Source organism: Tarenaya hassleriana, unplaced genomic scaffold, assembly GCF_000463585.1.
Source record: "Tarenaya hassleriana unplaced genomic scaffold, ASM46358v1 Cleome41, whole genome shotgun sequence".
Lineage (NCBI taxonomy): Eukaryota > Viridiplantae > Streptophyta > Magnoliopsida > Brassicales > Cleomaceae > Tarenaya > Tarenaya hassleriana.
Genome location: NW_010966933.1, coordinates 1,012,951 through 1,038,327, shown reverse-complemented (window position 1 = coordinate 1,038,327; position 25,377 = coordinate 1,012,951). Strand labels below are relative to the sequence as shown.

The 25,377-nt window shown below is 39.2% G+C and overlaps 7 protein-coding genes across 9 annotated transcripts; 3 read left to right on the top strand and 4 right to left on the bottom strand.

Moving 5' to 3' along the window:
* Nucleotides 1-30: 30 nt before the first annotated feature.
* On the bottom strand, nt 31-4,342 carry LOC104824914 (nucleobase-ascorbate transporter 11). Its single transcript, XM_010557111.2, has 10 exons — nt 3,444-4,342; nt 2,993-3,090; nt 2,731-2,901; nt 2,400-2,500; nt 2,150-2,285; nt 1,954-2,004; nt 1,533-1,820; nt 1,198-1,432; nt 654-934; nt 31-482 (listed from the first exon to the last, which is right to left on the bottom strand). The coding sequence occupies exons 1-10, from the start codon at nt 4,114-4,116 to the stop codon at nt 258-260; spliced, it is 2,259 nt and encodes a 752-aa protein (XP_010555413.1). The 5' UTR covers nt 4,117-4,342; the 3' UTR covers nt 31-257.
* A 1,027-nt stretch (nt 4,343-5,369) lies between these two features.
* Nucleotides 5,370-7,581, bottom strand: LOC104824913. Its single transcript, XM_010557110.2, has 2 exons — nt 6,335-7,581; nt 5,370-5,831 (listed from the first exon to the last, which is right to left on the bottom strand). The coding sequence occupies exons 1-2, from the start codon at nt 6,744-6,746 to the stop codon at nt 5,782-5,784; spliced, it is 462 nt and encodes a 153-aa protein (XP_010555412.1). The 5' UTR covers nt 6,747-7,581; the 3' UTR covers nt 5,370-5,781.
* Nucleotides 7,582-9,399: 1,818 nt separating this feature from the next.
* LOC104824951 lies at nt 9,400-10,818 on the bottom strand. The gene is made up of 4 exons (XM_010557149.1): nt 10,800-10,818; nt 10,503-10,592; nt 9,933-10,063; nt 9,400-9,759 (listed from the first exon to the last, which is right to left on the bottom strand). Exons 1-4 carry the CDS (start codon nt 10,816-10,818, stop codon nt 9,631-9,633), a joined length of 369 nt encoding a protein of 122 aa, XP_010555451.1. The 3' UTR covers nt 9,400-9,630.
* LOC104824912 (MADS-box protein SVP-like) lies at nt 10,711-14,553 on the bottom strand. Its single transcript, XM_010557109.2, has 9 exons — nt 13,822-14,553; nt 12,593-12,671; nt 12,421-12,485; nt 11,724-11,823; nt 11,562-11,603; nt 11,422-11,463; nt 11,275-11,316; nt 11,017-11,165; nt 10,711-10,914 (listed from the first exon to the last, which is right to left on the bottom strand). Exons 1-9 carry the CDS (start codon nt 14,001-14,003, stop codon nt 10,896-10,898), a joined length of 720 nt encoding a protein of 239 aa, XP_010555411.1. The 5' UTR covers nt 14,004-14,553; the 3' UTR covers nt 10,711-10,895.
* Nucleotides 14,554-14,983: 430 nt separating this feature from the next.
* LOC104824911 (GPI ethanolamine phosphate transferase 2) lies at nt 14,984-21,007 on the top strand. Of its 2 annotated transcripts, XM_010557105.2 has the most exons (18): nt 14,984-15,150; nt 15,264-15,357; nt 15,459-15,503; nt 15,590-15,757; nt 15,859-15,943; nt 16,026-16,132; nt 16,504-16,584; nt 16,841-16,893; nt 16,974-17,076; nt 17,513-17,656; nt 17,762-17,858; nt 17,945-18,194; nt 18,282-18,375; nt 18,510-19,478; nt 19,759-19,851; nt 19,960-20,246; nt 20,341-20,494; nt 20,792-21,007. In XM_010557105.2, exons 1-17 carry the CDS (start codon nt 15,023-15,025, stop codon nt 20,465-20,467), a joined length of 2,925 nt encoding a protein of 974 aa, XP_010555407.1. In that variant the 5' UTR covers nt 14,984-15,022; the 3' UTR covers nt 20,468-20,494; nt 20,792-21,007. The 2 variants fall into 2 exon arrangements, with proteins under 2 accessions (XP_010555407.1, XP_010555410.1); XM_010557108.1 differs by lacking the exon at nt 14,984-15,150 and having other exon boundaries at nt 15,311-15,357; nt 15,585-15,757.
* A 24-nt stretch (nt 21,008-21,031) lies between these two features.
* LOC104824910 (transcription factor bHLH131) lies at nt 21,032-22,263 on the top strand. Of its 2 annotated transcripts, XM_010557103.1 has the most exons (4): nt 21,032-21,090; nt 21,241-21,301; nt 21,392-21,658; nt 21,793-22,263. In XM_010557103.1, the coding sequence occupies exons 2-4, from the start codon at nt 21,284-21,286 to the stop codon at nt 22,174-22,176; spliced, it is 669 nt and encodes a 222-aa protein (XP_010555405.1). In that variant the 5' UTR covers nt 21,032-21,090; nt 21,241-21,283; the 3' UTR covers nt 22,177-22,263. The 2 variants fall into 2 exon arrangements, with proteins under 2 accessions (XP_010555405.1, XP_010555406.1); XM_010557104.1 differs by lacking the exon at nt 21,032-21,090 and having other exon boundaries at nt 21,096-21,301; nt 21,796-22,263.
* A 1,046-nt stretch (nt 22,264-23,309) lies between these two features.
* LOC104824908 (mitochondrial uncoupling protein 5-like) lies at nt 23,310-24,939 on the top strand. The gene has a single exon (XM_010557101.2). It carries the CDS (start codon nt 23,767-23,769, stop codon nt 24,724-24,726), a length of 960 nt encoding a protein of 319 aa, XP_010555403.1. The 5' UTR covers nt 23,310-23,766; the 3' UTR covers nt 24,727-24,939.
* The last annotated feature ends 438 nt before the right edge of the window (nt 24,940-25,377 follow it).

The window sequence follows — 25,377 nt, the reverse complement described above, 5'->3', positions numbered from 1 at the left end:
TAAATTTCTTATCAAATAGATCACAGAGTATGTGTTGAAATCAAAATAGCAAAATAAGAGTATTTATAGTAAGAGTATTTTTGATAATGCCCTATTTTCATAACCCTTTTTTATAATTTTTTTTCCTTTCTTACATATCAAAGAATGGTATAATAGATGATGCTAGGTCTTTGTATACAGCTGCTGAGACTGAAACGCAGAAAACAAGACCAGGACTCTTTGAGTAAAAAATGAATCTCCCAAGCAGAAAACATGGGCTACGAACCAAAACATCTGCATCTGCATCCAAAACAACCAGCGACTCTTCCTGGCAAGGAGTAGTCAGCTTGCATTTCGGGGTCTGTGGCCATCTCCTCGGCTCTTGACCATACATACGCCCCTCTTTCCTCCTTGCTTCCCGGCACCGTCACGTCCAGCACGAACGCTACCAGAAAGGTGACCACCATGTTCATAGATAGCAACGCATTCATGGCAAAATCAAGCTGCAGTTTCAGTTCACAACGTATAAAATGCATATCAGTTTAAAAAGAAAACAGATTTTGGAAAGTAAGAGAAAGGAAAGTGACAAACTTGTTTGATACCCACTTCTGTAGTTTCAGTAAAATAACCTGATGTTTGCGGGAAAGTAAAGAGAAGGGGGGAAAGGAACAAACTTGTTTGATGCCCATATGGAACGGCCCATTTGAAGCAGCGCCAAAGGGAAGATAATAGCTCGGTAGTATGAGAACGGATTCCGGGTGGTACTGCTGGAAATATGAAGGGATTGACAGTCCGAGGAACAACGAGACACCCACTATGGTTATGTTCCGAAAGCTAGATTTCTCTGTATATCGTAGAGTTGATAGACCGAGAGATACAGTAAGAGCCCATATAAAGCACAAGACTGAAGCAGCCAATGCTTGCGGTATGGAAGCAAGGATTGCTCCTATCTTTCCTGCAACATCGAATGGTGTGTTATGAATCCATCAGTGACGTGATAAACTCAACACACAGGCAGAATGTTCAATGAATCATCTCAAAAGATTCCTTTTTAAGAAGATTCAATGATCATTTTGAATCGAGTTTCTTCTTGGTAAAACTCCAGAAACAAGCAGAATCTTCTATGGATCATCTCAACAACCCGTGGATAAAGACTCCTTTTTTTAGAAGATTCATCGATAATTTTGAAGGCGGGGCTTAAGTCTCTTGGATGTTTACCTAAAAACGAGGAAGCTATTAAGAAAAGAGCTCCAATCTCCAGAGCTCTTCGGCTAGCCACCTTCGTAATGTTGATTGTATGAACATTTTCGGTTAAAGTTGTTGAACCAGTGCCCGAACCCCACATTCCAGCCAGCAAACTGCAGAAACCTTCTAATGCAATTCCTCTGCTGACAATTTCCCGTGTTGGGGGTTTTACGTTGACTAGCTTAGACGTAGAGTGATAAGTCCCGACCTGAAATTATAGATTCTAATGTTTAGAACACTGTAAACAAATTCTTTCTTTCCATTGCACTCAATAAACAGTTTGTATCAGCAACGGAAAAAACACATACCGAATCCACTGATGCAATGAGTGACACGAAGATCATGATGATTGACGTCCTCATGTGAAAGATCGGGAATCCCCACTGAAAAGGATACGGGATCCTGACCCAATAAGAGTTTACCCATGCATTCGAAACATCGGTTCTGCAATGCTGCATAGTGTATGCATGTTTCCTACACTCATCGATCAATATGTTAGAACTTGGAATCTCGGCACTGCAACCTCTGTAATTGTATGCCCCACCAACTGTCAGAAAGAAGGCATATGTCCATACGATCAATGCACTCAACGGGACCTGCAAGATTGCAAAAAGCATACTCGATATTATATAGGCTCCTATATATTGTTCCAAGACGCCACAAAGTAGAAAATCTCGAATTAAGAAGTTGATATATCAGGCTTCATTCACAAATAATGGCATGAAATACCGCATAAATCCGGAATATACGATGACCAAAGAGTGAGATTCCACGAAGATACTGCAATATCAGAAGACGACACAAAAAAAAAGTTAGATTTCATCAAATGAAAATAGGAATATAGATTGAAAACGATAGCTGATTGTTAGCAAATGCTTTTTTTTCTGCCACTTAGTTGAACCTCCTAAGGCAATTAATTGCTTACCAGTGTGAAGATAAGAACCAAAAATATCAAGGGGATGCTGATTTCGACACAAGTGCCCGCCTGGGGAAAACCGAAGCTGAAAAATGCTAATCCTACTGCAGCTACAGTCGGCGCAACTACTACTGGATTAATCAATCTGGCAACAGAGAACAAGAAACGGATATTACATCGAAAATATAATCAGGTGTCAGACACACATATGTTCAGTTCTGCAAATCAAGAAAATGTAACCCTCGGATTCTTGAATTACCTGAGGAGGAGGGACATTAAACCACTTAACCCTAGTAAGCTCTGGAATAATGAACCGACGATTATAGCCCCTTGCAGTTCTCTCATTATGTGCCGGAATTTCTGCAATGGAATCAAACATGCATTCTACTTTTCAGGAGCGATCGAATGAGAGATGACCATCAAAAGTAGATATTTTTGCTGCTCGTGGCATGAGAAAAGATGAGAATATAGTATCATACATTTCCCTCAGTGAATTTCAACAAAAGACAAGAATATTCCTTCTTTTTAAATGAAGTTAAACAACCGTTCAGGAGACGAGCTTTAATGTTTTTGTGATTTGATGAACTTACATGTTCGGTGAGGTTCCTGTACTCTTCAGAATTGATGATAACCAAAGCCGGGGCCAAGTAAACGAATGAACTTCCTTGAACCAGAGGAAGCCGGGTACCAAAGTAGGAGTGAAGTAAAGTCGTGACTCCAGTAAGTAGGAGCATCGTTGAAATCACTGCGGCAGTATCTTTCTATCATCATAATCCAAAACGAAAAAATATTACCTGTCAAGAACTTTTCTTTTCTTACTGGACCCGATAGCCGAAAAGAAGAGATGCTTACGTCTGAGCCGCCCATGGCTGGCACGATGACCAAAGGAATGAACAAGAGCGATCCAGCAAGCGACAGATAGTGTTGCAGGCCGTAATACATAAGTGGAACTGCATTTCAAAGATATGCATCAGACCCATCGGAAGGAACAAAGAATCTTCAATGTCACAAGGCTAAAACGAGTGATTAAACTTCTAATTATTAGGAAAGTTATACACTTACAGCTCTAGTTGCTTGCTTCTACATTAGTTAAACGAATAACAACGCTAAAGCATGAGTGTTTCAAGAATGTGACTATCAATCCAATGCAGTAAAATTCAACCAAGAACCAGATAAAATTCCACCAGAAACTGTGACTAAATCTACTTGAACTCCACCAGAAACTGAAACTAAATCTATTTGAACTGTAATTGACACTTCCAGTTCGGAATAGTAAGTGAATAAGGAGCCAAAATGAACTAACCGAAACCCGGATTATCCCTGAGACCATACTTCATTACAATTGGTCTAGGCCACTCTCCATCAACAGCTTCCCCACCACCTGGGTAATAAATCCCGTTTTCCAAATCCCTCTCAGTTTTCCTGCCATCTCCGCCCTTCTGCTCCGCCGCCACCGTCTCCGGCGGCGCGGCGCCTGTGTTTCCGTCCGCATTCCCGTTCACCCTCCTTTCTTCCTCTTTAGGCAGTAAGGGAACAGGTTCGTCCCTTGCCCAACTTCTCCCTTCGTTCTCATTCTTCCCAGTTCTAGCATTGGCTTCGACTCTTGACCCGGATACAGACCCAGCTTCCTGTTCGATGTCGGATCCTCTATGTTGTCTTGCTCGGCCGAGAATCGGGTCGATCTCGATTTTCGGGGACGACCCGGCACCTCTTCGGTCTTGACCCCTCTGCAACTCGAACTCCGTGCCGCCGTCGTACTTGGCGCGAGTACTCGCGCTGGTTTCGCCTGAGTGATCGGAGACGAAACCGGTTTTTTTGGCCCAAGATCTCAGGTCTCTCGGGTTCAAATCTCTTCTCGGGAAAAAGGGATCCACCCTCTGCAAGAAAGAACCGAACTTTCTCTCGCCATTACCGCTTCCCTTTTCCCTCTTCTTCCCCGGATTGGCCGACGGATCCGAACCCGACCCGGCTTCCATTGTCGCCAACAGTCAAAAGCTACTAATTCAAATGAAACAGATGAGAAAAACCCTACTACGATTAATGTCTTAAAGAGACAAGCAGCTGGAGAAATGGTGTGAATGGCAGCAAGTGAGCTGAAGCATTAAACCTCAAGCTTCCATCTTTCTCAGTCTTTTCCTCTGTTTTCTCGCTCTGTTCCTTTTCCTGATAAAAACTTAACGTTACACCTCCCTTTCTCACTCACGTTGCAATCAGCAGTTTGTCTCCACCCCAACTCAAATGACCAATCTATCCCTCCCGCATACGAGCACGTATATAATATATATATATACACGTAGTGTTGCATATACTATGGCGTAGCAACAAAAAAGGATCTTGAAAAAGAAATGATGTTTCTGTCCATCGGAGGGGGAAAAGATAAATCTTCTTGCTTTAAGAACAAGTCTTCATCATTTGCTACTTAATGATAAGCTACAATTATCTAAAGACCGATTTTCATTTAATGATATGATATAATCACTGTATGAAGGGAATAGTTTAATTCGGTTTACATGCATAAATTTTAACATTTGGATTTGTTTTATTCGCAAAATATTGACACATTTGAGATATTAAAAATTTTGTCAATAAATTCGTTGTTTCACATGTTCACTATAAAATCATCTAGAGAGCGATATTTCTTGTTATTTATACAAAATCGAATGAAATTTGATTTAGAAATAATGGAAAAGAGGAGTTTTTTTTTATATATAAGTTAAATGTAGATTGGGCCTAAAGATTTGTGATAAGGATGATGAAGTCGGAGGAAAACGCTTAATGGGTCCCAAAACTTTGATCGTGACGAAAACTTTTTAAAACTAAAATATTATTATTATTATTATTATTATTATTATTATTAAAGGAGACAAGGCGTGCTTAGTTGGCTGACAGGTGTAAACTTAAAATTCTTTTTTACAAAGTTTTATATTGTAAATTTGTAATGAATTAATTGCAAGATTATGTAGATCATGAATCTAATAAATTGTTGCTTTTCATGGTACACGTCGTCTCTTATTAGATTTCGTGAATGAAGGAAAATCTAAAACATTTCTTGAGTAAAAAAAACACGCAAAGGATTGGGGGTTGGGCCAATAATATGTTCTTATTGGGCTTGCTTGAATACCCTAAACCCAATAGTAATAATCCACGTTCCATACATACATACATACATAACATACATATACATACATCTGTCGGCTTCCTCAAGAGGAAACACAAGTCAACAAAGCCATTCACAGAAACCGGATACTTGTTTATTACAATGAATCAAATATTCATACAAGAGCCTCATTAACACAGGTACAGCAGCAGCAATATTCCTATACACACACACATATACATATTATATATATGTATAGAGATCAGTGGTAGTTAACAAAGGAGACAATTATGTACAAGACGAGAGATGTATATACAAGACGCTCATAATCACAGCACCAGACCAAATCACCATCTCTTATGAACCCAAGTCCTCTTTTCCCCTTTTGCTTTTTTTTTTTTTTTTGGTTTTTTGGATCAATCTCACAAAATGTTGCTCCCAAATCATAACTATAGATGACTGGTAACTATTAGTGCTACTACTAGTAAACCAAACAATGTTTTCTTTTTTAATCTTACAAAAGCAAGCGCCATGGCCAACAGTGTCAAAGGTTCTGAAGAGTGGAAAGCCACTGCTCCATGTAGTTCTTTCCATCTGCACATTTTAACAAGAAATGAGATTAGGGTTCAGAAAAGCATATAATGTCAGAAATCATCAAATGCAAGCAAGCCACAAGAACATGTTCTGCATACGCTCTGTTTTGAAGATGCTTGACCATATTCACCGACATGCTATGGAGATTTATTTACAGATCATCCATGAACAAGATCGGCAGTTCCATTTTCGGCGTCACAGAAGAGAACCCAGTTGATCAAAATGCAGCATTTGACATTACAGTTTCATTATCAGCTGAGGAGTTCAATCATCAATCTGTCCATAAACGACTAAACCTATACTATTCTGAATATCAGCAAAGTTGGCTTGAGCTTTGAGACAAGCTTCTAAAAACCAAAGCATTCACACTCTGCAACAATAATACACTGCAGTAACAACATTCAGTACCTAAACAAGCATGACCCTAAACCTCGATCATATAGCAAAATTCCAACTTCAAGAGCAGAAAGGTGCCAAGGAAGCGGGCGAAGAGATTATCTTACCGGGAGAGATTCCATTGGGAAGATTCTTGACGGCATTCAGGAGCTGATGGTTGCCAGAACCTTCCACTACAGCTCTGTAACAAGGAACCAGCACCAGAAATCCACTGTCTCCTTCACCGTTGCTCTCGAAATCTGGCCCATGAGGCTCGGTCCACCCAACGGACCACTCAGGTCCATCACCTTCCGAGCCAGACGAACAGACTCCACCATCGGACAGCGACACCATCTCATGTTCAAGTCCATTTCTCGTCTCATCTCTCCCAATCCAGCGTCTTTCAACCTTTCCTCTGGATGAAGATGTCTTTGTCGGGAACTTAAGAGCATCAGTGGCATTTGAGATTGGTTTTCTCTCTTTCCGACCACTTAATACCCACCAACGCCAGCTTGGGGTTGGTACTGACACTCCCTTCATACCCAGAAATGAACAGAGAAATACGCAGGCCAGGAATCGGCCAAATTTGGAATAAAGGAAGATAATTTGAGGAAACAGATGCTGCCCGATATAGGAACCAATTAATTTGGCCAATTATCAGATCGGATGACGCGGATTCCAACCCAGATTCACGAATATCCACCGTTAATCTCGTTCTCCAGAGGAAACCCAGGTGCAGTCATGCAAGAGAACGACTCCTTTTTATTGAAAATCGACCTCAAGAATTCAAACTAATCAATGAACAGAAGAAACGAATGGACGGAAACAGTCGTCAGAGAATTACGAAGTGAAGTTCAAATTCGCCAAGAACACTCGAAGGTAACCAAACAAAATCCAAAATCACAAGCGAGCAAAAAGATTTCACTTTTACTTCGAAAGATCATATGCCGGGCATCGGATGAAGGATAAAGCAATGAACTTGTAAAGAGCAACTCAATTGAGCATGACCATGAGAAAAATATCTCTCGCTTGATTTCCCAAAGAAACTGCAAAATTCCCACGAAATCGCTCCTAGTCTTCGGAAATAGGGAGGGAAATTGGGAACAGACGCGAAAACCCCAGCTCACGCGGCCGAATGGTCCATTGAATGCCGTCGAAACAGGGAGAGTTCAACCAAAAAATGGATAAAGAATAAGAACCCTAGAATTTTCAGCGAGATTCCACGGTCAAATCAACCGATATTCGAGATCGAAAACCACAAACGGTGAATTACTTGAGAGAGATAGAATCAAATTGAATCTAATAAAAAAACCCAGAATCCCAAATTATCCATCGTTCCCCTCCATCGCCTCTCTCTGCTCATCATCGGAGCTCGTCGTCTTCTGCAGCTACTCTTATAACTCGGCTTCTCCGAGTTTTTGTCGTTCAAGTGATCCAACGGCCAGAATCGTCCATTCGTTTTGATCGTACGGTGATCATGCAATCATTAAATTGCGATTAAAAAGGATTATAGATTTTTTTTGTAAAGAGATAAAATTATTAGTTAAATCTCCTTTCTACCGTTGATTCGTGGACAAGTGGCTCTTGGACCGTACAAAGTTGATGACGTGGGATATCAATCCCAATCATTTGCGTGTGTGTGCGGCTCAAGTTTCCGACACGTGTCGTCTACACCACCGATTCCTCATTTAAATTGCCTATGATGTTACAATTCCATAATACGAAAAATGCAACATTTTTCTTGTTTAAAAATTTTAAATGATTTTATTAAATTCGGTATAACTATTTTGCGGGGTATATGATGTGGGGTCGTTTGATTTAACCATGTATTGATTTGGTTGTCGTCTTCGTAATTAATTTATGAAGGAATATCACATCGATTTGACTTAGTATTATAATTAAAAAATTTAAACAGGATAATTGACATAATCGCCGGGGAATCTATTGATTAAGATCAATTTCTCCGCATTATATATTTCTTAATATATGTCACTTCACCTTAATTAAATAATTAAAATGAAAGTCGGGTTTATAGGCTACGCTTAAAAAAAGGGCATTTGTATTTACATTGGACTAACACCTGATTTAAATATTAGTTTGATAAAATCTGTTGGTTAAATAATTGTGTTTTTTTTGTCGTCCATCAATATTTATTGCAATTAATAGAACGTGAACATATCGTTTTTTCTTCACCAACAAGTTGTTGTGTTATGTCTTGTTGATCCATCTCTTTCACTCTCATACGATATATGTTGTCCAAAAACGGAAGTCACTGCACTTGCACCTTTGAAACTTTAATCAATAAATTATATATATATATATATATATATATATATATATTGATATATTGTAATGATTTTTTTTTTAATAAAATGCAAAAAATAATAGGCCCATAGATAATATGCCCCACGGTGGAAGAGTTTGTGGCATCCGTTCTATTCGCGCATTGGGCATTCGATAAGGTTTGGTCTTTGGAGAACAAAAGCAAATCATATTTTCCGAATAAACTAGAAATTAAATAATTAAGACCGCGAAACTTATAAGCATACACACAAAACGATTTGCATTCTCCATAAATTGGATATAGACGCTATCTGATTATGTAGAATTGCATTATACAATACAACTATATATACATACAGTTTTATTCCGAATTTTAGAATATGTTTTATATTAGAATTTTTTAATAGAATGGAAATTATATGAAATATTCTTACCTTGAACAACACAGAATAAAAAAAAATGAGATTTTTTTTAAAAAAATATTTTGGCAAAGCATTAAATTGGTTTTTTTTTTACCTAATATACAAAAAATCGTGCGGTGCCGTTAGTATTGACTTTTGCTTTCCACCTTTTTTTTATGGATATAATATATTAATATTTACATGCTCATGCAAATGGATGAAGTTCAATTTTTTTTTTGCTTGTGAAGAAAATTAAAGCGATTGTAGCACATTGGCAACTTGCAGAGCCTTTAATAACTTGGAAATTTAGAATCTACGGTTAAGTCATGTATACGTGTGTGTGTATAATATTTATTTTATTACAGAGGATAAATCTTTTGGTCTGAGACTTTATTCTTAATAATATGACTTGGTAGATTAGGCTAAAGATAAAAGTAATGACATTTAATATGTTAAGGCAAACAAGTGAAAATAATATTTTTACAATTGGTAAACACATTAATGCCCAATTAAATTATCATTCAGTGACACAAAAAATGTCATGGTTCAGTAAAAACCGTAACTCATGTATAAGATACACATACTCAATGCGCAAATCATTAAAAAGATGGTTAAATCATCATAGTTACGATAAATGATTATTATAAGTGTGATAATGCACACGAATGTCGTCCAAAGGCATTTTTTTTTTTGTTGGTTATGGAGTATTGCTATACGAATACACAGTGATGAGTATACCTTCAGTCCAAGTTTCTGCGGGCGGATGAAGATGATCTTCCGGCATATCCTAAGAGTAAGAGCCCCTGTCTCATTTCCCCGAGAGTTATCCCGTTACCGACTAAAACACTCGTCACGCCCATTCGAGATACCTGTAAACGGATATATATTGCAGGAATGGATGAATGGCAACTTAAGCTTAACGGATTTACCATACTAATGGAACAAAATATCTGAACTTTCTAGTCCTTTCTCATGAAAATCTATGATATATTTTGAACATAGTTTACATTTCATCGAGCTGTTGCGTAACGATGACTCTCACCTCGGCTACAAACATGGATCGAACGCCCAATTTCTCGAGGAATTTTCGTGCAATGTGAGAAGTTGGAGACCGAGAAGCTATGACCAGATCAATACCACTCTCCTTTAAGGCCTGCAGTATTCCCTTAGCTTCTGGATACAAGTAAGGAAACATTCGCTATAATCAAATCCAAAAAAAAAAAGAGGAATAAAAGGATCAGCATCATCCCCTAAACCAGAGCAAAAATCTATGGGAATTTCAAAGGCCATTGGGATTTCCTTGACGTCAATACGCTTTAGCTGTTCAATTCAAACGCCGAATTTGTATTCAGTGAGTAAAAATGACGCAAGTCCAGTTTCCAGATTTAAATTTTCAGATCGAAATTGCAAGTAACATTTGAATTTTCTTGATCTACAAGATTCGAGAAACTTCAGGACATACGATTTTCTCAGAACCCAGACAAAGCAAGCATATAAAAACCACGATGAGCTCTGTTCCCGATCGAATTCAAGAGCTTGAAACGACGAAATCGTATCACAATCGCAAATCCAAATCGAACAAAATTACAGAAAGAGAAGAAGGAATTCGAACCAGAAATAGAGCCAGAGAGTGTAATCGAGATCAAGACGACGAGACGGGGAAGGCTCGCTTGCTGGCGTCGCTCTTCACCTTCTCGTCTTCCTCCATTTCAATCCGATGCTTGAACACGCCTGACTTCCCCTATTTATACCGTTTGGTTTTATCATTAATTAATTAATACAATTATTAATTGCTAATTTGGCCAACTAAAAAAAAAAGATAAAAATGAGCGTCAAGGAATGCACACACACCGTAATACCCTCTAAGTGAAAGAGAGGTTTTTTACATGTATACAAACGAAACACAGACCACAATCTACACGTTTCATATTTTCGCCATTGTTATTACAAAGTTGGATTTACACTCTCATCTCTCTTCCCACCGCTGTCTTTGTAATTTCATGTCTTAACCACCATATGGTAACCTGAAATTCCAACAAACAAGAAACGACCAGAACCATAAATCTTTGGAACTTTCTGATAAAAGGAAAGAGTAAAGATTGCGAGGACGAAAGAGGCAACATCACCCGAGCTTGAGGGAAGTATCGGAGCTTTCGCAGTCCACCGGAGCTCCGGTGGAATTTCCGGCGTTGGTTACGGATTCCGATGAATTCCCTCCTTCCTCCACGGCGTTTTCCGATTCAGCATCGCCATATCTCTCATACCCATTAGATATCTACGCCATTAAACGATCGATGAAGAATTATCCAGAAAACTTAAATACACTAAATGGATCGATCGTTACGATAATTATATTATATATATATACGCGTATATATACGCACCCGTTGACCAAGTCGTTCGTTCTCGTCCATTAGCTGCACTCCCTGCAAATTTTTATATGCATGCATCGTAACGGAACGGTCCAATCAAAATACAGAGTTGTTTCACAATTTCATATCATAAGTTGGGAAGAATTTTCAAGACAATACTTGCTGCCTCAGCCGCTTGTTCTGTTCCATCAGTTGTATTCCCTGGACCAAATAATAGAAATTTCATAAACCGGGTTTCGTCACAATTATATATATATATATATATATATATATATGTATAGATAGATATATATATACACCTTTCTTTGAAGGTCGTTGATCTCGTTCATAATCTTCTCGCTCTGAAACAGGAAACAGTTTATAATAATGATTATTAAAAATTGAGATTTTCTTTAGATATATATATATATATATATTAGTCAGGACTCAGGAGATGTATATTTTCATTTTCACTTCAGAACCTTCTTCTCGATCACGCGGTTCAACCCGGCTTCAAGTGCCTTCTCCAGTTGCTGCAGTTCTTCCATGTCCAGCCCTTGAAGTTCATCCCCTCTCATTTGCCTATAGAATACCATATTAGCAATATATATAATATATATATATATACACGTATAACTCACGTATATAGATGAATCTAATGTAAAGTTGCGCGCTTAAAGTTTATTAGATCATCAATTCATCACATGGGCCAAGTGAGAGAATGTAAGAAATAAATTATTATGTGGCCCATGTAATTCGGGCTTTCGGGTTTTAATGTTAATCTGGTTCTTTGATGGATAAGAACTCATTAAAGAATTAAGACCCAGGGGTATTATTGGAAGTCCCCTCTCTCCTTAACCTAATACAACCAGGATTTCCGCACCCTATAAAAGGAACATTATAATTCATTATTTATATCCATCAAGAAAAACTTATAGTACGGGAGAAAGGAGAGAAAACCCTAGAAGACTTTTTGTTTTTAAAGTTATTCCGCTGTAATTCATGGATCCAGGTATGATTTTCTAATCTATGTTTTATTGATTGTTTTGTGTGAATATTATATAAAGCCAGATCCAGTTTATCGTTTGGGTTTTTATAAAAACAAATCCCTGAAAACCTGAAATTATCTTATACGTATAACCCACAAATGAACTATATTAGAGGTATCAATTAATGTACCTTAATCGGTGGCTCTTCTCCACGAGTTCTTTGCTCAGCCTGGAGTGTTCACTGTCATCTACCAGCTATATATATATATATATGATATCCGAGTTTTAGATCCAAAGAATCATAAAATATATCATTTCTTTAATTCTTTGGGGACAAAACAAATTCATGAAAGGAACATTACCTGTAACTCAAGAGACGGCCGATTGAGCTTCTCCGAGTTCTTAGACTGCGAGCTATGCCTCTCTATCATCTTCTTCATGCTTCATCACGCAAAAACATCCTTTTTTTTTTTGTAATTCTTGTTCCGACGGTCCACGAAATGAAATTGATCTCTTGCCATTAGGACGATCACAGCATCATACTGTTAATTTGACTTTCCATGCATGTTGCCAGACTGTTATGTGTGCGTAGATATATATATATTCATAACCATAAGTGCTTATTTAAAGTGACTTAAATGGGATATTTGTTTCCTCATCATATCCATAACGCAGTCAATTTTTCCGTACAAGATATCATACATAATATTTTTATGTAAAGTTTATTTCTTGCAACATTCGTGTAGTACGATCTTTATGAACTCATTGGCGTTTACATTGTGATTATTTTCTACTACATCCACGACAACAGTTCATAAAAATTTATATGACAAAAGAACACTATAAGTTAACCAAACGAAATTTCTGAAATGACAACATAATCGTCTGCATATATATATATATATGTATATGTATATATGCAGAGGCATGGACCGACCGAGTAAAGAGTTACGTGCCGACAAAGTAGTGGGTCGAAAATCCAAAAATCGTATCTATATATGGGGATATGATAAGCCATATATATAACTAGATTTCCCCCCACATCAACATTATTATCCAAATTTATTGACTTTGCCCAACAACCCTACCAAAATCCCCAACCATATTACATTTATCCCTTCTTCTTATTCCAAATCCCAATATTCAGTATTCACATAATTTATATGCATGCATATCCACACACACACACACACACATATATATATTTGTCAAACATAAGGAAAAGAGAGATTAAACAATGCTATATATATATATATATGTATGTATGTATCTATGAGACCCTTATTAATTCTATCGAAATATTCATGGAACTAATGACTTCTTGATCTTTAACTTGATATAGTTTGGAATCTGGATAATTAATCTCTAATATTCTGCAGAACATATTAGTTGCCTATATATGCAAAATGCTTATGTATATTTCTAAATTTATAACCATAATTAAGCAAGGCCAATATACGTTTCTGGTAAATCCTACAAAAAGATTTCTCGTTTTTCTGAGTCATATATACACAATCACTTTAAAGAACTTAAGATTTACATACAGACAACGTATATACATATACATATACAGAGAGAGAGAGAGAGGAACCTGGAGCTAGAGTACTCGAAGAGCTTGCTGGTGGAGGAGAAGATGATGAGAGCGACGTCGGCGTCGCAGAGGACGGAGAGTTCCTCGGCCTTCTTGAAAAGACCTCTCCTTCGCTTCGAGAACGTCACTTGCCTCGCCGTCGCGTTGTCTATCTTCTTTATCTGAATCTTCTCTCTCGACATCACTCTCTCTCTCTCTCAAACACTAGAAAACTCGACCCAGTTGACGAAAGTCTCCGTGCTTTGCATACGCTGACCAGACTTAATAAGCAAGAATCGGTCGAGTTTAAGAACAAACGGTGAGAGATCAGCGAGGGAAGAAGAGGAAGAAGAAGAAGAAGAAGAAGAAGAAGAAGAAGAGGGAGAACCCAGAAGGCAAATGGAAGAACTGGTGGGGAATTTTTGCTGAAAAGCGAGATTAAAGGTGTGTGAGTGAATGACAAGACAACGGAAATGGAAAGTAAAATGTAGATTTTTTTGTTGCTAAATTTGGAAGCAGAATGTGCTGAATTGAATACAGCAAAACCCTAATCAGATCTAGACAGTGAAGTACACATCAAAGCAACACCAAAAAAAAAATCACCCATTTAGAATTAGAGAAAAATAAACGATAAAAATCCCGAAAAGGAATATTTTTTTTTTTTTGCACCAAAGGTCAAGAGGAAGGGAACACGAAAGAGTTTCGATTGGCGTGGTGGAAGATGAGATATTATTGGCAAGATTCTACATTTTTTTTTAATATCTCTCCATTGGTTTCTGTGAGCGAGTGTGTGGTGGATCTTTAAGGGATGGGAGAGAGAGATGCTTCTCCTGAAATCCAACAAGAATTATTCTTTAATCCAACAAAAATTTGGTGTTAACTTCATATTACGGAATATGATCTCTATTTTTTTTTACTCATAATAATATAACTTTTTTTAATCATAACAAGAATTATTCTTTAATCCGAAAAATAAAATAAATTTGAATCATGTTCCAACGATTTCAGGCTTTTTTTTAAACCATTTTTGGGTCCAACAATGGCTAGGCATGTTTAAAAAGCAAGATCCAATCCTGAAAATTATTGGGCCCAATAGCGTTATTGGGCCTATCATTTGGGCTTCTAAAGACCCATTATGTGCGATGCAACGGGCAGATTTGGAGCTGTGCTGATTTTGATTTCGAAGCTTTCGTGAATCTTTGAAACCTTCGAAGATCTGAAAATGGCTCCGGCGGTGACCTGTACGAGACTGACGGTGTTCACCTTCGCTGGGATCTTTGTTCAGATTCTGGGTCTCGCGTTTTTTGTCTTCGGGTTCTTCCCCGTCAAGCCGACTCTCTCCGGCGTCAGGTACTATTCGGTTTCCTGTTTGGTTTCTGGGAAAATCTTATTACTTCTCTGAAAATATAATCCCGAAGAATCTAATGATGTGAGGATTGTTCTCGTTTTTTCGTGAATGGAAGTGGTCCGGAGAGTTATTATGCTCCGTTCTGCGATTCTGCTAAGAACTGGAGCGATTCGGAGCTACATCCTGAGAAGCTGAGATTGCTCTACCAGGTTTGAATGTGCATATATCTGCGCGTGTTCGTGCCGCGTTCAGTATTTATGGACCTTGAGTGATTTTCGGAGTTTAAAAGTTGCGAGAATTTGTATTGTAGGAACTGTCTGGCATCTCTCCCGCATTTGATCGACTAATTTTGATGGTAGGCCTTGTTACTTGTGTATTGCTCGAGATTATCTACCGATCACGTTTTTGAATGTTTACGAGTTTCATACAATGCCAGTTTAGGTCATTGATGGCCTCCCTGCGGAATTTGTGCTGGGGAAGAGTGGTCAGCCTCCGAGGAAGGTGTGGAAGGATTCAATGCCTTACGTTCAGTCACTGTTGGATCGTGGAAGGGCAGTTGGGTACCATTCTAAGGCAGCCCCTCCTACTGTCACCATGCCTAGATTGAAGGTCTGCATTCTTGATTGATCGTTTTTTTTTTGCGTGGATGTTAAGCAGATGGTTTTTTTTGAAGATGGGTTTGGCTCGCTAAGTTAAGTGTCTTGTTTCAGGCTATGGTTTCTGGGGCAATTGGTGGATTCTTGGATGTGGCTTTCAATTTTAACACACAGGCCCTCTTAGATGACAACCTTCTCGGTTAGCTATTGAATTTCAGTATCTGAAGTATGTTTCCTAAGATAGACGAAGCTGCTGTATAACAGTGTTTCTTGTTTTGCAGGTCAGTTTTTTATGATTGGTTGGAAAATGGTGATGCTTGGCGATGATACATGGCTCAAGTTGTTCCCGGGTTTATTTATGAGACATGATGGTGTTAGCAGTTTCTTTGTGAGTTGCCTTTTTTCCATTCTTGCCTACCTTTAGCAGCTCCATACAAGTCCTCAGATTGTTTCTTAATGCGTTGAACTTTTATGTTCAAATTGTACAACTGCCAGTAGAATTTATTGATATCCAGTCTTGTTATTGTTGTTGTTGTTGCCAGTACTGTTATACGAACCATTCTTTTACACCTATTTTCTTTACCAGCTGTTTGAGAATGTAGTTCGTTAACCTATGTTCTTCCTAAGCCAAGGCTTCTGTCATATAATCTGTATATGATATTATGATCAATTTTTTTGGGTGATTATTTGCTAGATTTTTCTCTATGTTATTGTCATGTGAAGAAGAAATGATGAATCAGGACCTTATTCTTGCCACAGGTTAAAGATACAGTACAGGTGGACAAAAATGTTTCTCGACATTTGCCAGATGAGCTTAAAAGTGATGATTGGAATCTTTTGGTTAGTTTTCTGATCATTTTTCTGACCGAACATGGGACTATTTTTCCTTTGATATCTCTATTAATTGTTCACCTCAATTTATTTGGAGGAATAATAATGTTGAAACACCTATCTCTAACATAAATTTCAAAGACTTGGCTGCTAACTTATATCTAAAGTTGCACTTTGTTGTGCTGCATAATTCATTCTCTTGGAGAAGCAGTTCACTGCATTTCTGTATCACCGTGTCATTCTTACTTGAGCTACCCTTTATCAGATCCTTCATTACTTGGGCTTGGATCATGTTGGACATATTGGTGGCCGTAACAGGTCTTGTCTCGCACCATTTCCTAATGCAAGGTTACGAGTTGTATAGCTTATTCATCTTATTATTTGTTATTTTATTCTAGTCCCCTAATGGCCTCAAAACTCATGGAAATGGATGGTATAGTGAAAACAATGCATTTGAGAGCCATTCTAGATAATGGGCATGATCAAGGGAGGACTCTTTTGGTGAGTGATATTTCCTGGTTGAAGAGGCATTATATCAAAAATACCCTTACTTTGCTATTCTTACTTCAACATATACCCTTCTCCAGTTGTGACCAATGTGACCCAAAATATAGTGTGGTCACATTTTGATTTTATTTATTATAACGTTAAATTTATGGTGATCTTACTAATTCATTATGTTCATACATTACATATCTTACTAATTATTTAATTAAAACATCATAAATTTAATGTTATAAGTAATGAGATCAACATGTGACTACACTATATTTTGGGTCACATTGGTCACATGGTCACAATCTCTACTGAAGAAGGGTATGTGTTGAAGTAAGAATAGCAAAGTAAGGGTATTTTTTATAATGTCACGGTTGAAGATCTATTTGACTTTCTTATTTCATTGTTATTGATCTATATCTGCTGTGGGTTTGGTGGACAGGTAGTGGTAAGTGATCATGGTATGACTGAGAATGGAAATCATGGAGGATCATCGTATGAAGAAACTGACTCCTTAATGCTCTTTATTGGCTTGAGGGATGACACTTCTGATTATGCAGTGGCTACCGAAAATATAGCTAACCAGGTAATGATCAGTTGCGCATCTAGTTCTCATGGCATGACTCTTGGTGATATCTATCCATCAGTTTGCTTGGCTCCTTGATTTTGAAAAACAATTCTTGCGATCTAGGTAGATCTGGCGGCAACTTTAGCTCTTCTATATGGTGTGCCAATTCCTAAGAATAACGTCGGAATCCTTCTTCCGCAAACTCTCGACTCTTTAAAAGGTTGACCACTTTGATCTCTGGCAGTGTCACATATTTCCGAACATAATGTTTGATCCTATGTGACTGTTACTTGCTGATAATTTCAGATTACGAGCAACTAAGGGCATTGCAATTGAACTCCTGGCAGTTACTCAGATTAATGCAAGCACAGTTACCGGGTTCTTTACATGAAGGCTTCTCCTGTGGCGGCGTTGGTGACGAATTATTTAATGGCCATAGTAACGATCTCAAAGCTGCAACTAGTGAGTGCTCTGGGAGTAAAGAGAAGCAACTTCGTTGTTTATTTACCAATGCTGCTGTTCTTCATGGCATTTGGAAGTCCAAGAAAATGACAGAGTGTGTGAATTTATGGCATTCCCCTTACAGTGCTCCTGACTTCTAAACTTTAATACCTGACCTCAGAGAGTGCTTTCATGTTAATAGGTCTGATACCATGGAAGATTTCAGCGGAGCTTTAGATGCATATACTATGTTCCTGAGAACTGCAAGTGAGTGGTTAGCCGGCAAAACCACTGAAGTATGTTAATATTCTTTCTTAGATTTTTATGGGCTGGTTTGGAAAATTGATGGTGGTTGATAATCGCTATTTTGCAACTCTCTTTGAATCTATATCATATGGTTTAGTTCTTACAAAGCTCTCATATATTGCAGAAACCAGTTATCGCGCTTGGTCTAGGGGTGGGTTCCATGCTTCTTTCATGCCTCGTCTGTGTCAGTCTCATTCTTTGCTTATTCAGAGAGGTTTACCATAAGCCTAAGGATCGACCTTCCAATTTCAGTTATCGACTGAGTTTAGAAGAGGGGTTCATTTTGGCTGTTGTTTTGATCCTTCTTATAAGTATGGGATCAAGTTCTATGGTGGAAGAAGAGCATTATATCTGGCATTTCCTGGTATCAACGTTTAATCTTCTGTTGTTCTACAAGACAGCCAATTCATTTGAATTTTCCAAGGGCCTGAACATATTCAGAGAATGTAAAATATGGGACATCTTCTTGCTTCTTATTTGCGGCAGATTACTGAGAGGTTGGCATCAAGGAGGCGTTAATTGGACCTACCTTCCTGATATTTCTAAGTGGCTTGGGCAAGCTGACCGTGGTTATGTCAAATATATTCAGCTAATCTCAATCTTCTTGGTCACTGGCTGGGGGCTTTTTACTCTAATTCAAAAAGGATTAAAGAGAAAAAGCGTTCTTGTGCTGGCATTTGGTTTTTCAATCTGCAGGTTCATAATTCTGCTACATGCTGCAAGATATGAAGATAACATGTTGGAGGTGTCCAATTATGGTGCCACCTTAGCAGCAAAAGTTACCTATTTGTTGCTTGCTACCTCTGTGATTGGAGCTGCCACAGTGTTGCCATGGTTTATGCCTCTTTCAACTAATATGTCCAGAAGTTATAACAATCACTCATTGCCAGCTGAAAGAGAAGACAAGTTTTTGCCAGTAGAAGCAGGTGATTCCTTGTCTGTGATTGGCTCAGCTTACATACTGTCCTGGTGTCTTCTACAGCTACTGCTTCAACAACCGGTCAACTCGGGAGCCATATTTTTGCTGCTCATCCAAATGTTAGCACTATCACATCTTTTTTCGAAAGGATTGCAGGTTAAGGAATGGGTCGAGGTTCGTTCTTGCCCTTGTGTGGCTTTACTACTTGAATATCTTATAAGCAAGCTCATGAGGTGTGGCACCTGCGTGTGGTGCCAAAGTCTACATACGTGAGCCTGTAGGATATTAACAATCAATAGGTTTTGGGGGTGGCATTGCGACCTAAAATTCATAATATCCTAAGGTGCTGCAGAGAACAAGGGGTTCAAAGCATTAACCAAGATTTGGGTTTTTTATAATGCAGATGGCTTGTTGATGTAATTGATGCACATTTCTAACAGCTTTTCCTTTGTAGGTTGCTGCATTGTACTTTTTGGGAATGGCAGGCCACTTTGCTCTTGGGAACAGCAATACTTTAGCAACCATTGATGTCGCTGGTGCTTTTATCGTATGTGTGCTTCTGCTCTGTTTTATCTTTTATTTTTGTAGATTGACTGCCATACTTATGGAACATTGATTGGCATATTGACTACCAATTTCTCTGCTAAATTTTCAGGGAATCTCTAGTCATTCTACCGTACTTTCCGGCATTTTGATGTTCATAATCACCTATGCATCTCCGATGCTATTCCTTCTAGGCTTGGTGATGTACGTAGGTGCAAAGGCAAGAAGAAATCACTCAAGAGGTACCCAGAATGAAGATCTGGGACAGCTCCTAAAACAAACACTCGGTTTTCCTTGCTTAGTTCCACTCTGCATAAACTCACTTCTGCTTACGGCATACACTGTCGTATTGCTACTTATGAGGAACCACCTATTTGTTTGGAGCGTTTTCTCCCCCAAGTAAGTCTTATTAGCCGGGTCTCATCACTTCTAATGTCCAACAGAACTGAACAAAAAAAAAATCATTTGCACTGACTGAATCAATCAAATGCAGGTACCTTTATGTATGTGCAACAGCTGTTTGCACTTACATTGGGGTCTGTATCGTGGCCGCTACTGTAACATACACATACTCTGTGGCAGCCATGCGAAAAAGCAAGAAAATTAGGAGACAAAACTAGTTGATCTCTCTGAAGAGGACATGGCAGGTGAGTTTACTGTCTAAGCCTTGAAAATTCCAGTACTCTGAAAGGAAGATTATTGTGGGTGTTTGAAACAAGAGACAGAGAGATAACAAAAACAATAATTGGGCACTTCCCAATTTGGAAGCTAGTTAGATTTTATATGTGACAGAATTCCTTTTGAATGTGGGTTTTATCATATGATGAAAAGGGAATTGGTTAGAAGAATATTGGAGAATTGCATGTGAATTCTCAGTAGATTTTGAACAAAATCACATAATCTACTCAATTAAGAACCAATAAATCTCTCTCTTTTTTTTAAAGTGATCTTCAGGAACATGAGCAGAACTGAAGGACGACCAAGATGGGCTTTTGTTCAAAATTGGCATTGATCTGATGATTGATACACAAACTTCAGACAGAAAAGTGATTTTGTCATTATCATTCACAATTACAGATTGTAAAGAATGCTGCTTCTGATATGTGAATCTTTGGATGTATCACTGTATGATTCATGTTCTCCTCTCAGTTATTACAATATCTTCATGCCTATTTTCTCATTTATTAGGTTTTGATTCAACTCAATCTGCATCCAATAAATGGGCATTCACTTCTCTTTTATGGTACATTTATTAATTTTGTTTGCATCATCTTCCTAATATTATTGCCTGAATCTTCTCTCTATCCCTCTCCTTATTACAGGTTTATCTCCGTACATATATACATATAAATATATATATATATGTATATCCCCTCCATCTTTGTTGCAACAGGTTTCTCTTGGAAGCTCGATCAGATCACACCTAATATATCACCATGGTTTTACTTCAACATGTAAGTTCATCTTCCTCCATAGATTTTCATTTCCACCTTCCCATCAATTTTTTTTTACACATGTTGTAAATCTTTTGATATTCTGAGCAGTTGGAGCAAGGGATACGTCCCATCACACGTTATTACAATCCCATGACGTACTCGAACACGCATGCAAGCTTACTTCATGGATTTCCATCGACCGCCGCAACCAGCAGCAGCAAACTGTTCTTCAGAAACTCGGCCATGAAACAGAAATCAAAGGTCGAGTCCAAAGAAATCGCTGCCAAGAAACACAGCGACGCCGAGAGGAGAAGACGGCTCCGTATCAACTGCCAGTTCGCAACTCTTCGCACCATCCTTCCAAACCTCGCCAAAGTAAGTTGGCCGGAACATGCTTCGACAAACAAGATCCTTAAAATATTCAGCTCTTGTCGTGGTTTCAATTGGATTTCTTTCCATAGATCTTCATACAAATTATTAACGATCATGATTTTCTGAAACGAAAACAGCAGGACAAGGCTTCGGTCCTCGGAGAGACGGTCAGATACCTGAACGAGCTGAAAAAGACGGTGAAGGACATAGAAATGGCAGCTCCACGGCTGGAAGACGACCTCAAACTGAGCCAATGCAACAGAGGGCTGGCGAAAGTCGTGTTCAGCTGTTCCGACAGAAAAGGGCTCATGTCGGAAATCGCAGAGTCGTTGGCGACGACGAAAGGGAAAGCCGTCAGGGCCGAGATAATGACAGTTGGTGGAAGAACCAAGTGTGCACTGTACGTTCAAGGAGTGAACGGAAATGAAGGAATGGTTAGGTTAAAAAAGGCACTGAAGCCTATACTTAATCGAGATTTATCAAAAAATAATCGGATAACGACGTTCCATCAGTCTTCTTAATCTTTTTCTCTAATCACTGACTTGTATACTTGTAAATCTCTAATGTCATAATCCAAATGTTCAATGAATATTACGCATACAAGTCTATATATATATATATAGATGATGTTATTACATTGCAGAAACTAAAAAAATATATCTTTCATATTATATGCATGCTTATATCTATTATATGATCACAATCTGAATTTCTTGGTAAACTACACGGCCTTCTGAACTGGTCTCGGTCAGCTCTCGGTGACTCCGACATCTTCGGAGAAACCGACACGTGTCATTGACATGACGACCCAATTTGGCGGGAACGGTCCAGGTCAGCTCTTACCGTTTCTTACCACTTGGCCCTATGATGAACAGACGGGTCGACCTGTTCAATTATCTATTGAAAATATGCTAATCATATGATTAGTGACAAATTATTTTCTTTTTGGATTAACGAATTTGTTAATGAAAGGGTTGTAAAGAATATGCAATCATCGTTGACTTCGTTACTCCATCTTATTTGGAATTATTTGTTAAAAACAATGAGTTCACTCCAATCGTTAGTCCATTTACGAGTTTGAAGAAATATTTAATTATGTGATTAGCATAAGATAAACATAATCGGAGAAAGTCAAAAGCATAGAAAAGTCCAAAAGACTTGAAAAAAAGTCAAAGGCCCATGAAATTATGTGGGTAGCGAAGTTGGACCGAACCGTTAGGGCTCCCTCTTTCTGTCTTTTATTTTCTTTAATAAAAAATTCCTTTTAATATTACCATACCATTTAATTATAAATTTATATATATATATATATATATATATATGCATTCGCTGTAAGGTTCGTGAACCTTTTTTTATGTCGGAACCGAAACTCTATGGTTAAAATTGGATGGTTGGCTATCGCAGCTTTGAACCTACGCACCTCAATTTCCATATATATAATAATTTGTTTTTGTAATTATTCCAAATCAACCTAACGAATATTTACTGAATTATTATTTTATATATTTTTTACCCATATTCTATGTATACCATTTTAAACAATGGACACTTGTCCAATTTCGAAAATGGAAACAGTACCCTTTATTTCTCGCAAATGGAACAGAAAGTATAATATTTTTGCAGATTTATTTCCACAAAAAAAAAAAGGAAGCATCCCATGTGAGGCGGAAACAAAGAAGCAAGTACCGGCACCAGTAAAGAACGCGGCCGAGTCGAGTCAGAGTTTCTGATTCCATTCCATGGCGTAAAATAGCAACTTCCCTCCGCGTTTACGTCTTCTCCCCCTATATATTCTCGCCTTCCCTCTCTTCCCATCTTCGTCTTCAACCCATCCATCTCTCTCTCTCTCTCTGTCTCAGAAAACCAGACATCGAAAGCAGAGATCTGTCTAAGCAGCATATGTCTCAAAGGCTCTCTGTGCCTCATTCTTCTTCCGTCGCCTTCGGCCTCCACTCTCATCTCCTTGTTTCCAGTGATATGAACCCTGCTTCCAACTGGTCCCTCTGAAGTTAACCCACTCCCAATTTTCTTCTCCTCCTCTTGCACTCGTTTCGAATTTTCTCTCCGATTTTCTCGGAAACCAAACAAGGGTTTTTTATTCTTTTTCTCAAATGGGTCTCAAGGGTTTTGCCGAAGGAGGGATCGCTTCGATCGTGGCGGGTTGTTCGACCCACCCGCTCGACCTCATCAAGGTCCGAATGCAGCTTCAGGGCGAATCCGCTCCGACCGCGGCCCTTCAGGGCAATCTCCGACCAGCTCTCGCTTTTCAGACCAACATCTCATCCTCCACCGTCCACGCTCCGCCGCCGCGCGTTGGACCGATCGCCGTCGGAGCTCGTATAATCCAGCAGGAGGGCGTCGCCGCCCTATTCTCCGGCGTCTCCGCCACTGTTCTCCGGCAGACGCTATACTCCACCACCCGTATGGGCCTCTACGACATCCTCAAGCAGAAATGGACAGACCCAGAGACCCGAACCATGCCCCTCACCCGCAAACTCACCGCCGGTCTCATCGCCGGAGCCATCGGCGCCGCCGTCGGCAACCCCGCAGATGTCGCCATGGTCCGGATGCAGGCCGACGGGCGGCTCCCGCCGTCGCAGCGCCGCAACTACAAGAGCGTGGCCGACGCGATCTCGCAGATGGTCCGCCGCGAGGGAGTGGCGGCGCTGTGGCGTGGCTCGTCGCTGACGGTGAACAGAGCCATGCTCGTGACGGCGTCACAGCTGGCGACGTACGATGAGGCAAAGGAGACGATCATCGGGAAAGGGCTGATGAGGGACGGGCTGGGGACCCACGTGGCGGCGAGTTTCGCGGCGGGGTTCGTGGCGGCGGTGGCGTCGAATCCGGTGGATGTGATAAAGACGAGGGTGATGAACATGAAGGTGGAGGCGGGGGTGGCGCCTCCGTACGCCGGAGCTATGGATTGTGCGGTGAAGACGGTGAAGGCGGAGGGAGTGATGGCTCTGTACAAAGGGTTTGTTCCGACAATATCGAGACAGGGACCGTTCACTGTGGTTCTGTTCGTGACGCTCGAACAGGTCAGGAAGCTGCTCAAAGACGTCGAGTTTTGAATATGTCGGAGGTTATGGAGGCGGTCGAGACGATGACGATAACGGAATAAAAAATCGTATTGCGAGATTCAGTGTTTGTTTTGTTTTGCACCAGAGGGAATTATTCAGTGTATTGGGTATTGGTTCTAATCTTCAATTAAGCTATTTAGTATTTCTATGTGAAATACGAACGGACAACGGAATAATATGCATGATACAAACTTATGCTTCGAATCACATTGTTGGAAAATCGATGTAATGGAGATATTTACATTTGAAAAATATTATAGTAAAGGGCACAATATGAATAAAGGTCTGCCGTAATCCTTGAAAGTTGTAAACTTTAGTGGTAAATTTGCCAATAACGTCATTTAAAGATGTGGGTCTCACACGGACAAGGCTTCTGCGTTAGTCTCTTGTTTACAAATTGCATTCGATATGACATGACATGAGCCAAATTGCAATGAAGCGGAGTAGAGAAACGTCATCAATAACTGCGACGAAGCATCGTACCTAAAACAGCAGATCCCAATAGTAAAGGGCACAATATGAATAAAGGTCTGCCGTAATCCTTGAAAGTTGTAAACTTTAGTGGTAAATTTGCCAATAACGTCATTTAAAGATGTGGGTCTCACACGGACAAGGCTTCTGCGTTAGTCTCTTGTTTACAAA